Genomic DNA, 16,373 nt, shown 5'->3' with positions numbered 1-16,373 from the left:
ACCTCCCTCTTGCACAAAGTTATCGCTGCGCTTTTATTTAACTCTAATACTTAATTGGAATGCAAAAAGACCTAATATCTCACCAACTCACGCGTGATTTGGTTAACCGATGAGCTACACACGACCAGCTAGAAGTATTATCTACTTATTACATTTTTACAGATATTTGTGTAATAAATGTAAGGAGTTAAAGTAAAAAGTAGTCAAAGAAAAATAAATAGTGAAGTAAAGTACTGATAACAGAAAAATCTATTTACGTACAGTAAGGAAGTATTTGTACTAATTACTTCCCATCTCTGATCCTTCTGTCCAAATCCGGGCGCCAGTCCCTGAGACTGCAAACACTGGTCTGGTGATTTTTTTGAGCCTTATGTTAAAGTAACCCAAATTGTAAAACTGTAAAATCTGGGCATCAGAGAGGCTATTAATGATCTGTGAATCGTTATCTACTGGTGTGAAAACCAATGTTTTTGATGTCTGTTGGTGTTACCCGTTGGGACTATCATGTGTGCATTTAGTGAAGATAGGTTTGGTTTTAAAGCTGACATCAAAGAGGTTTGGTTTGCACACTGCTGACAAATCAATGTTCTCTTTTGATGAGGAATGCCAGAATATTCCGCAACAGCAAATAGCGAACACCGTACGTTTTGGGAACTGCGTCTCTCTACTGTCCTCTAGCGGTGTGCACGTGGTACTCATTTGATAGATTGGAGGTTATGGTACGAGTGTTCACACTAGTGTTCTAACATTGTATCCTACCTTTCGAATTTTCCTACCAAGACTTGACTGCGCAAGGCAAACGTTGGGGTTGGGCTTTGCCCTACAGCAGGAACATTTGACAAAATAGCACAAGGGTGCAGCTGAAATAAGACTTCAGAAGATTTGTTTCTATGGTGACTCATAAACGCCTAATTTCTTTACGCAAGTAATGCCTAAAACGTGATTGTTCACGTCCATGTAAGAGAACATTTGTCAACATTAAATAACTCGTGTCAAGACATACCCAGGCCTGATTTTTCAATTTTCAATCCCAAAGCAAAAAGATGCTTGAAAAAGTTCTGAATTGTTTAATGAGCTCGATTAGCTCGTATATGTCCATTAGGTGGCGCTCTACAGTTAGTAATCATCAGTATGGACATATCTTCACTTTGAAGACAACAGCAAGGAATCACAAATATAATGCTATGCCACTATCCTCAAACTAGGCACAGCACCTGCGTTCAAGCTGATATCTAGCCAGAGAAAACAAGATGAGTTATGAATCAAGCAAGCAAGCGCTCGATCTGGAGCTACCGTACAGGACCAAGTAGCATAGATGAAGAATGTACACTGGTTGTCTTAATTACACCAGTTTATTTGAACAGTATGGTTAGAATGAAAATGGGAAAATGTTTACAGTCAATGTAGTAATGTGCTTTTGTTTTGTTTTTGCCTCCCCCCCAAAAAAGAGCAGCGCCCAAGCGTTTGATTGGTTTATAATTTGTCTGAACGAACGCCCATTTCGAAGAGATCTCTATTCAGATTGGTGGTTTGTCAGACTCCATTAAAACCCTCTGACGGGATTGGTTTGGGAAAACGTCAGTCGCCTTTCAACGACACGCCAGTGGATGTTCGATCTTTTTTTCTGTTTTCTTCAGATTGAAGAAACCCAGTAATAGATACAGATGAAAGCCAAGGACTTCTACAATTTAAAGTGAAATTATGTTTTTACCCATCGGGCAGAAAAGTTTTACTCATTGGATTAACTTGTATCCATCCTATTAGTATTTATGTAAGTATTAAACCTTTCATTGTTAAAGTTATGTTTAATGTCAGAATTCAAGTGTTTACTAGCTCTTATAGTACTAGTTGGAAATATGTACAACCAAGTCAAGGGGGAAACCAATTAAGCGAACAAAATATGTTGTCAAAACAACATTTTACATTCCTACACTAGTCCACTTGGAGCTTCCTTCCGTCGAGTTCCTTGAAATAGTTGGTTCTATAGACTAGTGTTTTACGTAGATATGCGTTGGTTAGCTTCCATGCTAAGCTAATATTAGTTGCAGCGCCGTCTCTGCTGTAGGAAGTGAGCTAGCTTTTCAAGCAAGAAGGTAAAACAGTGAGTCAGACTCGGGTTATTGTATGAGCATACCAGTCCTGTACGTAGCAATTGAACAACTACTAAAGTGGGCTGCGCTCTACAAGACTTCTTTGTCTCGTGGAAGCGTTGGCTTACATCCACTAACGTTAGCTAGAAGAACATCCTTGCAATGAACTAATACCGAAGTGCTCAATGGTCCCCGGTGTATTGGAATGCTGATCGTAATAATTGTGAGACATGTCTCGCCAGCCTTATTGCCCTTAATGAAAACCACTATATGACAGACATCTGTCGGGGGGTTCCTCCTTTGAACATGTTAAACATTTTTTTTATCGTATCTGTTTGCCGTTGAGGGGAGGGGATTTACACGGGGTAGCAGGCGAATAAACACGGGCTTCTGGCAAACAGCCCTCCTACAGAGACAAGATATTGGCGTATACATAATATGTATCGGGCGGATGAGGCATGTATTCCAAGTCTTTAGTGATGGCTATGAAGAGATACGGCTGTGAACAGTCATGTCTAGTTAGTTAGACGACGGTCATGTAGTACCGGTATTGTCTGACCTGCAGTGAAACGTATGTTTATTTGATAAGAACAGCATGCTAACTAACACGCTGGCTGTTAAATAACAGTGTTATAACCAGGGAATTACCAGTGACAGCATAGTTCTTTTAGCACTAAGATTGTAAGAAAACTGTATTTGACCAGTATTGAATTCATTTAAAAGAGATGTGCCACGAGTCCAGAATTTAATTATCAAGAGTTCTAGAATGGCTCGGATTCTGTAATCGATCAAAGGCTTCTTAATGCTGTTATTCTAACCATCCTTCCTCTCTCCCTGTGCTCCTGTGAGAGTAGTGTGGCAAAGTGTCCAAGCTTCGCCTTATTCCTCGCCTGCTATAAAGAATGAAATTACCTCTAATTCCTTCTCAGTCTCGCTTTCTCGTACACACCCCCTCCCTCAGGCCCGGCTAGTCTCAGAGCTGCCTCACAGAAAGCTTGATGTAGATATGTGAGTGTAGGGACCACACACAACCTCAACTCCTGCCTTACCCATCATCAGGATCACCCGTGTCCTGGCCAGGCACACGTGCAGATCACCAGAAAACCACCAGAAAACAGATCCGTTGTGCTTGTTTTAATGTTGGGATTATTTGCAGAGGAAGGAAGGCCCATGAGAGCAGGGTGAGAACCCGCATGCAGATAGACCACCTGAGCACAGAACAGGGCCTTGTGCAAATCGAAACTTAGGAACTAGAACTGCTTGAACCTAGAAACTAGAACTGCTTGAACCTAGGAACGAGAACTGCTTGAAGCTAGGAACTAGAACTGCTTGCTTATGCTTACGGGGGTCAGATGGCTGAGCGGTTAGGGAGTCGGGCTATTAGGGTTGTTGGTTCGATTCCCAGCTGTGCAAAAAGACGTTGTGTCCTTGGGCAAGGCACTTCACCCTACCTGCCTCGGGGGAGAATGTCCCTGTACTTACTGTAAGTCACTCTGGATAAGAGCGTCTGCTAAATGACTCAAATGAAAATGCTTGCTGTGAGGAGGCAGTGCAAGGGATTGACACTGACACGCACACCCTCACCGCATACACACAGTTCCTGTCGCCAGTCTAAGCACCACCAGTGGAATACCAACAGGCCTGTTGAATGGAGCCTGGAAAGCCTTCAGTCACAGGCGCTGGCCCCTCTCTCCAGCCCAGCGGTCCGGGCAGCAGAGCTGGGGGGCTTTGTCTGCAGGTTGCCAGGAGCTAACGAGGCTAGGCTAATTAGGAGCTGCCTTTCAGCGCTGCTGTAGCACCATGGAGGCAGAGGTTCGTTTGGCCCTGGATGGAGGCTGGTCCTCAGGTCTGGAATGACAGAGTCTGGACAGGAAGGGAGTCAGGTGGCTGAGCGGTGAGGGAATCGGGCTAGTAATCCGAAGGTTGCCAGTTCAATTCCCGGTCATGCCAACTGACGTTGTGTCCTTGGGCAAGACACTTCACCCTACTTGCCTCGGGGGAATGTCCCTGTACTTACTGTAAGTCGCTCTGGATAAGAGCGTCTGCTAAATGACTAAATGTAAATGTAAAGGAAGGAAGTGCACCGTCACCTGTTTGAATTAATAATGTTGAGTTTAACCCCCCTCTTCCTACCCCAAATATTCTTTATACAAGTTATGTTCTAACCCCGACTCCTTTTATTAACTTCCTTCCCCCACTCCTGCCCAAAAATATGTATTTATGATGTTCCCCACCTACCCCCCCTGTCTCAGACGCCAGCCATCAGCCCAGCCTGTAGGGGGCACCGTGCAGGGGACATGCAGAACTCCCCCCACATCCTCACTGTCAGTGCCTGTGCCTGGGTCAGCAGCTTGTGCCGGCGTAAGTGGTGCTACGGGACGACCGTCTAAACTCTCCAGACCCCCCCCCACCCCCACCCCCCACCCCCACCCACTTGACATGAATCAGACCCAAAGTATCCCCTACCCTCCCCCAGCCTCCCGTGTGCTCTCAACCCCCCGCAGAACCATGACCCCCCCCCCCCTCTCTCTCTATTTGCACGGTTTGTCATGTGCACCGTCTTTTGTGACTGACTGCTCTCCCCCTCCCCTACATTGTGGTTCCTGTCAGCCAGACATTGTGGTTCCTCTCCCAGCCTGCTGATGTGTGCCTGCCTGCAGCCTCCCCCCCGATCCATCTGACAGCCCCCCCCCCCCCCCCGCCCTCCCCCACACCCCTAGACTGTTCACCCTGGACCCTGAACTGCATGTCAGCACATTTACACACACACACAGATATACACACACACACACACAGATATACACTCACTCACTCTCTCTCACACACACACACACACAGATATACACTCACTCACGCACACCCACACAGACAAACACAGTCAACACAATTCCATGACGTTGTTTTGCTGAAACAGGGTTTTTATAATCTCTTTGTTGTCTGGTGTGTGTTTCCCTTACAATAGCCTGCAGTCAAAAGAAATCAATGGTGCATGTTGTGGGTATGACCCAGGGGCAGAAGCCCTGGCCTGTGTCTGGAGCACCAGGGTGCCTCTTCTCAGTTACAGTCTCACTGTTGGATGAAATGCCCACTTGCCTGATATCAAAATGGCCTCGTTAATTGAATGTTGTGCCTAATCTAATGGATGGTTGAACGAGAGGTTTGTATGGATGCCTGTTGACTGTGTTGTGGGAAATGAGCTTGACCCATTAGCAGGCTGGTTCCATGAGTATCAATTTGTTCCAGAAATACTAGATGGCTGAGTGTGATATTGGCTGAATGCTTCAGCAATATTGCATGTTCATATAAAGATGTTATCCCCCTGTTAAACCCACTGTCTTCATGACGGAGAGTGAGATGAAAGTTACAGAAGTTTCTGCTTATAAATACATTTACATTTAGTCATTTAGCAGACGCTCTTATCCAGAGCGACTTACAGTAAGTACAGGGACATTCCCCCGAGGCAAGTAGGGTGAAGTGCCTTGCCCAAGGACACAACGTCATTTGACAGAGCCGGGGATCGAATCAGCAACCTTCTGATTACTAGCCCGATTCCTTAACCGCTCAGCCACCTGACTCCCTGACTCCATAAATGCCTGCTTTGATCGCCCGCCATGAATCCCTGTTGACAACCTCAGATGGGATCTCTATCTAGAGGGAAAATTCGGCTGGATCAAAGCCTTAGTTTTACATTTAGGGAGTCAGGTGGCTGAGCGGTTAGGGAATCGGGCTAGTAATCAGAAGTTTGCAGGTTCTATTCCGGCCGTGCAAAATGATGTTGTGTCCTTGGGCAAGGCACTTCACCCTACTTGCCTCGGGGGGAATGTCCCTGTACTTACTGTAAGTCGCTCTGGATAAGAGCGTCTTCTAAAGGTATATTTAGTAATTTTCTTTCCCTTTCTTTGTTCCGTTGTTTTCCCAGTTGGAGAGATTGGGACGAGTGACACCTTGGAGATCCCAGAAGCCATGTCGGTGAGCGTCCACGAGAACCGCAAGTCCCGGACCAGCACAGGGTCCATGAACATCTCCCTGTTCCACAAGCCCTCGCACCCGGACAGCGTCCTGACCCACCTCAACACACTCCGCAAGCAGTGCATGTTCACGGACGTGACGCTGTGGGCGGGGGAGCGATCCTTCCCCTGCCACCGCGCCGTGCTGGCCGCCTGCAGCCGCTACTTCGAGGCCATGTTCAGCGGCGGCTTGCGGGAAAGCGTGGACAGTGACGTAAACTTCCGGGACAGCGTCCACCCGGAGGTGCTGGAGCTGCTGCTGGACTTCGCCTACTCGTCGCGCATCATCATCAACGAGGAGAACGCAGAGTCTCTCCTGGAGGCCGGGGACATGCTGCAGTTCCACGACATCCGCGACGCGGCGGCCGAGTTCCTGGAGAAGAACCTGCACTCCTCCAACTGCCTGGGCATGATGCTGCTGTCGGACGCCCACCAGTGCAAGCGCCTCTACGAGCTCTCCTGGAGGATGTGCCTGGTGCACTTCGAGGCGGTGCGCCACACCGAGGACTTCCACGGTCTCTCCAAGGACAAGCTGCTGGAGCTCATCCTCAGCGACGAGCTGGAGATCGAGGACGAGCAGATCGTGTTCGACGCCGTGATGCGCTGGGTTCGCTACGACCTGGAGGCCCGCCGGGACCACCTCCCGGCCCTGCTGAGAGGGATCCGCCTGGCGCTGCTGCCCTCGGACTGCCTCATCGACGCCGTGGCTCGTGAGGAGCTGGTCATGTCAGATAAGAGGAGCCGGCAGATCGTGGAAGAGGCCGTGCAGTGCAAGAAGAAGATCCTGCAGAACGACGGCGTGGTCACCAGCCCCTGCGCCCGGCCACGCAAGGCGGGACACACCCTGCTCATCCTGGGAGGTCAGACCTTCATGTGTGACAAGATCTACCAGGTGGACCACAAGGCCAAGGAGATCATCCCCAAGTCGGACCTGCCGAGCCCCAGGAAGGAGTTCAGCGCCTGTGCCATCGGCTGCAAGGTCTACGTGACGGGGGGGCGGGGCTCGGAGAACGGCGTCTCTAAAGACGTGTGGATATACGACACGGTGCACGAGGAGTGGTCCAAAGGGGCGCCCATGTTGATCGCGCGGTTCGGCCACGGGTCGGCGGAGCTGGAGAACTGTCTGTACGTGGTGGGAGGTCACACGGCCATCGCCGGCGTGTTCCCCGCCTCGCCCTCTGTCTCGCTCAAGCAGGTGGAGCGCTACGACCCCCTCACCAACAAGTGGACCATGATGGCGCCGCTGCGGGATGGCGTGAGCAACGCGGCGGTGGTCAGCGCCAAGCTGAAGCTCTTTGTGTTCGGGGGAACCACCATCCACAGGGACAAGGCGTCCAAGGTGCAGTGTTACGACCCTCTGGACAACCGCTGGGCCATCGCGGCCGAGTGCCCCCAGCCCTGGCGCTACACGGCCGCAGCCGTCCTCGGCAGCCAGATCTTCATCATGGGCGGCGACACCGAGTTCACCGCCGCCTCGGCGTACCGCTACGACTGCGAGACCAACCAGTGGACAAGGGTGGGGGACATGACCTCCAAGAGGATGAGCTGCCACGCGGTGGCATCTGGGAACAAGCTGTACGTGGTGGGGGGCTACTTTGGGACGCAGCGCTGCAAGACGCTGGACTGCTACGACCCCACGTCGGACACCTGGAACAGCATCACCACCGTGCCTTACTCTCTCATCCCCACGGCCTTCGTCAGCACCTGGAAACACCTGCCTGCCTAGCACAGACCAGGAGGCACAGACCAGGAGGCACAGACCGGTCCAGCTGGGTAAGAACCTCCCCCCCCGTCTGTTCCTGCTGGTAATGATTCATTTAGCGGACGCTTTCATCCAGAGCGACATGTGGTGGGGGGTTCCCTGTCGGTACAGACACGTTTAGGTATTCACTGTGTGAATTTGCCTCGTTGGTAAGCACCAGCACTCTTAAACGCACCAGTATCCTCCAATGGCAGCCCTGTCTTAAAGCTCTTAAACGCTTTCAAGTGAGGAGTGCTGTGAATTCTGCCTGCTTCTGATGTGAAAACAAGGGAGCAGACTGATCTGTGTGGATAAGAAACACACAGTTCTTCTGCATAGTGTGAGCCAGACAGCCAGGCCTGTCTGCGGCCGGGCTGTGGCCTACTGGGAGAAGGATGACAAGGCAGATACTATCACTGAGAGTGTGTGTGTGTGTGTGTGTGTGTGTGTGCTACACACGATGCAGAGGAACTGTGTGACGGAGTGTGTGCACGAGTGCGCGTGCTTATGTTTGAAAGACAAAGAGAGAGGAAATGAGGGATCTTATTTCCATTCTCGTGTTCTAGAGGGAGGTTAGAGTGTGTGAGTTACTCTGGTGAATGGAGCGCTGGGAAACAAAAGGAAACACTTACAGCATGAGGCTGGGGTCACTGCATTCTGTCTGCAGGGCTGGGTCTGCAGACTGAAGCAGAGGAGGAGGAGGGCAGCAATACTGGGGGAGGAGTACTGGGGGAGGAGGGGAGGAATACTGGGGGAGGAATACTGGGGGAGGAGGGGAGGAATACTGGGGGAGGAGGGGAGGAATACTGGTGGAGGAGGGGAGGAGCACTGGGGGAGGAGGGGAGGAATACTGGGGGAGGAGGGGAGGAATACTGGGGGAGGAGGGGAGGAATACTGGGGGAGGAACACTGTGTAGCCAGCCAACCAGACCAAACACTGCATACCTCAATCACACACACACACACACAACCTCATATACACCCCCTCCCGCACACACTCCCCTCTGTTGAGCTACTCACACATTGATTTGTGATCAACATTAAAGAGGTTTTCCAGGTTTTAACTGGCTATTAGCTGACAAGCTGCAGAAGCATACTGGAGCTCAGGAGAGAGAGGAGGAGGGGGGAGGAGGAGGGAGGAGAGGAGAGAGAGAGAGAGAAGCACCCAGCAGTAAATCAACTGTTCGATGTGAAAGCAGGTCCCAAACGTACATTTAGCCCATGAAATATGGAGTCTACGGTACAACACTAATGGCTGGATTGTTTCTATCATGAATAAAACAAGTTTGAAAGGTCTTTTGTTCTCTCTGCAATCATCCTTGAGTGTAGTGTACACACACACACGTACACAAGTACACACCTGTGTGTGAACACAAAGTGCTGGAGACCTCCTGATGGCCAGATAACAGGTTCAGTCAGAAGGCTGTCATCATCATCCACCCATCTCCCACTCTGGGTGCACTGCATTTTGTAACCACATTGAAACAGCACTGGGTCAGTGAAGATCAGATGTAAAGAGAACATATAGTGTTAGTTAGTACCCCCACACACACACACACACACACACCAGGCCGAGGGCGACTAGACACTGCAGACTCCCACCACACTGTGGTCAGCAACTAGAAATACACGCTTCGACTGGAGGAGAGAGGTAACCTAGTGTCACACAGGGGGAAAACCGAGAGATGGAGAGGGAGGAACGGAGAAAGAAAGAGAGGAAAGAGGCTAAGAGTGCAAATGGAGAGAAGGAGGGGGAGAGAGATGGAGAGCAGGAGAAATGGAGGAGGAGAGGGAGGGAGGGAGGTAGAGGATGAGAAGAAGAGGGACATGAATGATGCACGGGCAGCCTGGTGTAGGCCTGGGAATCTTATTTCAGACCATTAATTTTTGAACAACTGCAGCAGGCGAAAAAGAGCCAGGGAGGGAGAGAGAGGGATGTTGAAAGAGGGAGTAGGCAGGAGTAACTGTACCTGACTGGCCACCCAGACACTAAACATGCTTTTATCCATCGTCCTCCATCTGTTCCCCCTACTGTCTCCCTCAGACACATCCTTTTTCTCTCTCTCAAATTACGTTTACTTGCTCTTTTGACCTCAATCTCACCTTCTCTTCCTCTCTCCTTCCCTCCCTCTCTCCTCCTCTCTCCTGCCCTCCCCCTCTCCTCCTCTCTCCTGCCCTCCCTCTCTCCTCCTCTCCTGCCCTCTCCTCCTCTCCTGCCCTCCCTCTCTCCTCCTCTCTCCTGCCCTCCCCCTCTCCTCCTCTCCTGCCCTCCCCCTCTCCTCCTCTCTCCTGCCCTCCCCCTCTCCTCTCTCCTGCCCTCCCTCTCTCCTCCTCTCTCCTGCCCTCCCTCTCTCCTCCTCTCTCCTGCCCTCCCCCTCTCCTGCCCTCTCTCCTCCTCTCTCCTGCCCTCCCCCTCCCCTGCCCTCCCTCTCTCCTCCTCTCTCCTGCCCTCCCTCTCTCCTCCTCTCCTGCCCTCCCTCTCTCCTCCTCTCTCCTGCCCTCCCTCTCTCCTCCTCTCCTGCCCTCCCTCTCTCCTCCTCTCTCCTGCCCTCCCCCTCTCCTCCTCTCCTGCCCTCCCTCTCTCCTCCTCTCTCCTGCCCTCCCCCTCTCCTCCTCTCCTGCCCTCCCTCTCTCCTCCTCTCTGCTTCCCTCCCTCTCTCCTCCTCTCCTGCCCTCTCTCCTCCTCTCTCCTGCCCTCCCCCTCCCCTGCCCTCCCTCTCTCCTCCTCTCTCCTGCCCTCCCTCTCTCCTCCTCTCCTGCCCTCCCTCTCTCCTCCTCTCTCCTGCCCTCCCTCTCTCCTCCTCTCTCCTGCCCTCCCTCTCTCCTCCTCTCTCCTGCCCTCCCTCTCTCCTCCCTGCACCTGGATGTTGTTAGATCTCTTCAGAAGCGTAAGAGGAGAGGTTCCCCTCAGAGAGAGAAGGCCTCAGGCAAAGTTCTGCTGCCAGGTTGGATGTTAGCAAGCGAATCATTAGCAGCTCTGCCATCTGCCTAGCCATCATCTAAGATAAATAAAGAGTAAAAATGTTAATTAAATTATAACATGACTCAAATATATAAGTAACAGTGCAATTGGTAGTGCTGTCAGTTGTGGAAACAGTATTAACGCCACTTCTCCCTGTGGGTCATCATTAGAGACTAATGCGCCCTGTGTTTTGGGAGTAGACAGCTCTTCCGGGACCTAAGCTAACTCTACGTAATAGGAACCCACTGCACTCTCATCAACGGTTGGAGTCCTGGTGTGCGTGTGTGTGTGTATGTGTGTGTGTGTGTGTGTGTGTGTAAAGTCTGCATATGTATTAGTGTGTGTGTCTAAGCCACATGTATGGGTTGCAGTTCTGATTGAGTTCCTCAGTTTAAGAAGCTGTACGTTGCCACAGAGCTGGTCTTGTGTGACTCAACTAAAGGGCCTGTGAACTCTGACCAGAGTCTAAAGCTTTCCAGAGCATGAAAGATGAATCATGGCTGGCTGTCACATCGACCAGCACAGTCATATTCTGCAGTAAGAGATTGACGTAGTAAATATGATGACCATCTGCGTGGCTAGCCTGTTAGCTTAGCATGATGTGGCTTCCGGTGAAATAAGGAGAAGTTTTCTGACTTTCCAAAATCACATGCTTTAACTTTTTACTGTGTGTCACAACTGGCATTACAACGTACGTACTGTTGCATGCAGTTAGTGTGCATAAGAAATGATAATAATGATTCATTAGCGGTGTAGAAGGACATCCTGTTTGGCCTGCTAGATAGGACATGGAGGAGTAGACCTCCTCCAGGTCTGGGTAGACCCTGCAGGCTAGCAGGTCTGGGTAGACCCTGCAGGCTAGCAGGTCTGGGTAGACCCTGCAGGCTAGCAGGTCTGGGTAGACCCTGCAGGGCCTGGCTAGGCTCTGCGGACTGAATTATTCAAGTTGAACATTAGTTATCAGGCTGGTAATGACTAATATTCTTATATTTTGATATGCATAGTTGATCTGCTATCTTACACACACAGGCCTACACACACACACACACTCTTACTAACACAGGCCTACACACACACACACACTCTTACTAACACAGGCTTTACACACACACACACACTCTTACTAACACAGGCCTACACACACACATACACTCTTACTAACACAGGCTTACACACACACACACCAACACACACAGAGAAGCTTATTAAAATGATCTCTTTTAGCTCTGTCCCTCCTATCTCCAGTCTGCTAACACACACACACACACACCAATATCCAGCTTTGACTCAAGCTGCTTCTCAAGACGGATGCCACCATGTTTGCATAATTAAAGCTACTTAAAGGTTTAAGGAATTTGGTTTTATATCACGCTTCCTAGTGTCATCACAGGCTTGATGGGGCCCTGTGCTTATTTCAGCCCAAGCTACGGAATGCTATTTCTACTGAATAGATACTCTGCCCAGTATAAAAGCTGTTGAATGCGTTGGAATCCTGCTTTTGTGCTTTCTGCTGCCGTCATTAAAATCTGTCACACTGATCAAAGAGGAAGGGGGGGAGACAAACAAAGAGATAGTGAGATGGAGAAGGAGAGAGAGAGGTATACAAAAACAGAAAGAGAGAAGGAGAGAGAGAGAAAGGTATGAAGTGGAGTGACCTGAGGAGTACCAGAGCGTGAGTGGTGTGTCTCTCTTGGAAGTCGCTTTGGATAAAAGCGTCTGCTAAATGAATAAATGTAATGTAAATGTATCTGTGTGTGCCTGTCTTCTGTGATCTTATCCACTCCTCTGAGACCAGCTAGTCTGGGTGGAGCTAGTCTGGGTGGAGCTAGTCTGGGTGGAGCTAGTCTGGGTGGAGCTAGTCTGGGTGGAACTAGTCTGGGACTTATTCAGATCGTTCCAGAACAATATGAAGATGCTGACAAAGGGGAGGAGGGAGGGGGGGGGAGGAGAGGAGGGATAGAGACAGAAAGAAGAGGTAGAAAAAAGAGAGAGGCAGGGAGGTTGTCTGTTTGGCCTCCGAGCCAAAACCAAAGGAATGCAACAGTCTATATGTTTGTCTGTCTGTCTGTCTGTGTGTGTCCTGGGTTTCTCAGTGTCTGCTCCTGTCCCCACAGGTGTTTCGGGTGTTCCAACACAGCCACCCAGAAACAGAGGTTGCAAGGTCACAGGAGCCATGGGTCACCCAGAGGTCATGTGGGGGGGGGAGGGCGGGAGGGGGGGGGACACACCTACACCCCTGTCCTGTTGCCCTGCCAAACGCCACCTCAGATACACTGACACTGCCCCAGGCCTGAGTGGCATGTGCAGGGACCAATGACAGAGCAGCAGGGCATCCAGGAGAAACCCTATTGGTTGGTTCTGCTCTGCATCAAAGCACAAGCAGCCCCTCACATCATGCTTCCGTACAGACCCGCCCTCTGGACAGCGACGGGGGACGAGACTGAAAGACGTCTCCTCGTGTCTCTCTTCACCTCTCTGGGGTACCAGTGAACTTCAACATGCACCTGTAAAATGTTTGTGTGTGTGTGTGTGTGTGTGTGTGTGTGTGTGTGTGTGTGTGTGTGTGTGTGTGTGTGTGTGTGTGTGTGTGTGAGAGTGTGTGTTATTGCTCATTCTTTATATTGAGAGAATCACCATGATATCATTCCAACTTCCAACAGGATTCACTATTAAAAAATATATAAAAAATTAGCTTTTCTCTAATTGCCCCACAGAGAACAGGGCAGGATGGGTACTGTGTCAAATTCAAAAGCAGTTTTAAGTAAACGTTGTTTACACCTGAATTGTATTCTCGTCATACCTTTTAAACAAAACCTGCCTGTTGACCACACAGCTTCCTCTGCTATCATCTGAACCTCCAGACTTACTTGCACACTGTCCCAACATACAACAACATCTTGTTGTTTCCGTTTTAATCTACCACCTTCACAATGTTGGCAGAAAAAGTTGGCAAGCACACACTGACCAACACAATCGTGTAAGCAGTTAACTAGCATAGCTAGCTAAACGACAACTAACAGTATGTGGTCAGACACTACAGTAGGCAACATTTCACAGTTGTAGCCATCTAGCTAGCCAGCAGCCATACAGATGATCTTTCTGATTAAAACACATAATTATTAAAACACAGCTATGTTAAAAGGAATGGGATGCAATTTCACAATGAGTCAACACAAAAAAAGAACCGGTTACCTGCCCGGTAGTGCTGTGTTGGTCGGAATCGATTCCCATCAATGAATTATGAGCAGTGATATAATTCTTTAATGTATTTTACAGTCATCAGGGCTGTCGCCAAGGAAACAGAAACAGCTTCCGTTAAGTCAATATTTTTCTGAGTTGTTGGAAATCAGTGCACAGCAACCTGACAACTAACACGTTCACTGACATATACCATCTGCCAACAAACACCGCACACACTGGCCAAACTCTGGTTTGTTGGGTTAGTTGGGGCAGTGTGCAAGCACCTTTAGAAAACACCCAAGCTACCGAAACCACACAAACCAATATCATAGTTCATAGTCTGTGTTTTGCGATATGAAAATTGCACTTCGGTTGTCTACAGATGATAATTAGTCGATGAGGATTCTTAAACTTTGATACCAAGTTGTATTTTTGGATTCTTTAAAATGATTTTGAATTTGCTGGATTTCTTGAGTTGGTCTGAAGACATTTGCACAGAAGCTTGTTGCGTTTGTCCATTTTAATCCCCAACTGACGCTGTGCAGAGTTTACAGCAGGGTAACTACTCTGCAACATCAGACAACTTTTTAATGGTGACCACGATGACTCACTTTTTTAAACTGCGGTTAGTTTTCCACGATTTGCAGCGCCTGTGAAGATTACCAGGCCTTCTCTTCCTCCCCCTCCTCTTCCTCATAAAAATGAATACATTGTGCCTAATACTGGTAGCACTAGAGGTTTGTTATCAGTTCACTCTTATGGATTAATGACTGAAGTGTAATAAAATACTTTTTGATTCATGTTGACTGGTTTCTTATGCTGGGGAGAGGCATAGAGGAAGGTCCTACTTCTAATACACACATTCCACAGAGCTTTGAAGTACAGACATAAGCTTGTGAAGATGAGAGTTTAGCTTAAACCATCAGAGCTTCAGGACTGAGCCTTATCCCCTCTCTGACAAAATGACTCCTCTGACGGGAAACCTTTTTTAGGAAATATTCTCCAACTCCTGCAGTTTAAGCAGAACGAAGCCAGAGCAGTTTCAGCTACATGCAGAACTCGTCACAGTGACATGAAGAGGATGAATTACTTCATTACTAGAGTCCACCCTCCACTCCCTCCACCATCCACCCCCTCCACCCCCTCCACCATCCACCCCCTCCACCCTCCACTCCCTCCACCCTCCACTCCCTCCACCATCCACTCCCTCCACCCCCTCCACCATCCACCCCCTCCACCATCCACCCCCTCCACCCACCACTCCCTCCACCCTCCACTCCCTCCACCCCCTCCACCATCCACTCCCTCCACCCTCCACTCCATCCACCATCCACTCCCTCCACCCCCTCCACCATCCACCCCCTCCACCCTCCACCCCCCTCCACCATCCACTCCATTCTCCTTTCTCCCTCCACTCCCTCCACCCTCCACTCCCTTCTCCCTCCACTTCCTCCACCTTCCACTCCCTCCACTACTCCTCCCCCTCCTCAAAGTCAGTAAGTAACCAGCCAGCCAGTTAGTAAAGTAAAGTTACTAGCCAGCTAGTAAAATTACAAATCAGCCAGTCAGTGAAATTACCAACCAGCTAACAGCCAGCTAGTGGCTAGCAGTAAGCCAATTATCAGTCAGTCAGTTATCTAGCCGGCCAGCTACCAGCCAGCCAACTAACAGTCAGCCAGTATCAAGATTCTAATAAGCCAGTATCAAGATTCTAATAAGCCAGTATCAAGATTCTAATAAGCCAGTATTGAGATTCTAGAATGCGTGCCAGAATGTTACTGGACCTGCCAACACACACACACTCTTTAATGCATCACCTCCACCCTTCCTTCCTTCCTCCTCCCCCCTTCCCTCCACCAGCCCCTCCTTCATTCTACCACTCCTCCTTACCTCATCCACAACTACCTGATCCTCCTCCCATCATCCCCTCATCTTCCCCTCGATGTCCTTGTACACCTCACCCCTCCTCCTCCTCCACCCTCCCATCAGCCTTCTGCTCCCAGCACCTGCTGCACCTCCTCACACTCGAGGAATCAGACCCAGCAGCCAACATGTTCACCTTCACACACACCTCCTGCCATCCAGCCAACACACACACACACACACACTCACAAATACACATACACACAACTCCTACGTAAACTGTCCAGTTAACACACACACACACCTTCCTCTCCAACACAATACTTTATGCTGCTTTCTTAACCCCTTGCCCTCCTACACGTCCAACACCAGTATAAGCAGTAATATACACACTCGCACACACACCAGTATTTAAGCAGAAATGTATGTCTCGTTTAAATGCGGTTGTGGAGTTTGGATTCTTTAGGCTGATTCATTATTGAATATGTCTTGAGGCAACAACCTCATGTAAAATTCAGCATCTGTCTCATC

The 16,373-nt window shown here is 49.6% G+C and overlaps 1 protein-coding gene across 1 annotated transcript; it reads left to right on the top strand.

Moving 5' to 3' along the window:
* Positions 1 to 1,647: 1,647 nt before the first annotated feature.
* enc2 (ectodermal-neural cortex 2) lies at positions 1,648 to 12,997 on the top strand. The gene is made up of 3 exons (XM_067233857.1): positions 1,648 to 1,771; positions 6,010 to 7,870; positions 12,914 to 12,997. Exon 2 carries the CDS (start codon positions 6,054 to 6,056, stop codon positions 7,821 to 7,823), a length of 1,770 nt encoding a protein of 589 aa, XP_067089958.1. The 5' UTR covers positions 1,648 to 1,771; positions 6,010 to 6,053; the 3' UTR covers positions 7,824 to 7,870; positions 12,914 to 12,997.
* Positions 12,998 to 16,373: the final 3,376 nt, after the last annotated feature.

The sequence above is a fragment of the Osmerus mordax genome, chromosome 4 (assembly GCF_038355195.1).
Source record: "Osmerus mordax isolate fOsmMor3 chromosome 4, fOsmMor3.pri, whole genome shotgun sequence".
In the NCBI taxonomy this organism is placed as follows: domain Eukaryota; kingdom Metazoa; phylum Chordata; class Actinopteri; order Osmeriformes; family Osmeridae; genus Osmerus; species Osmerus mordax.
This window is presented reverse-complemented; position numbering and strand designations above follow the sequence as displayed.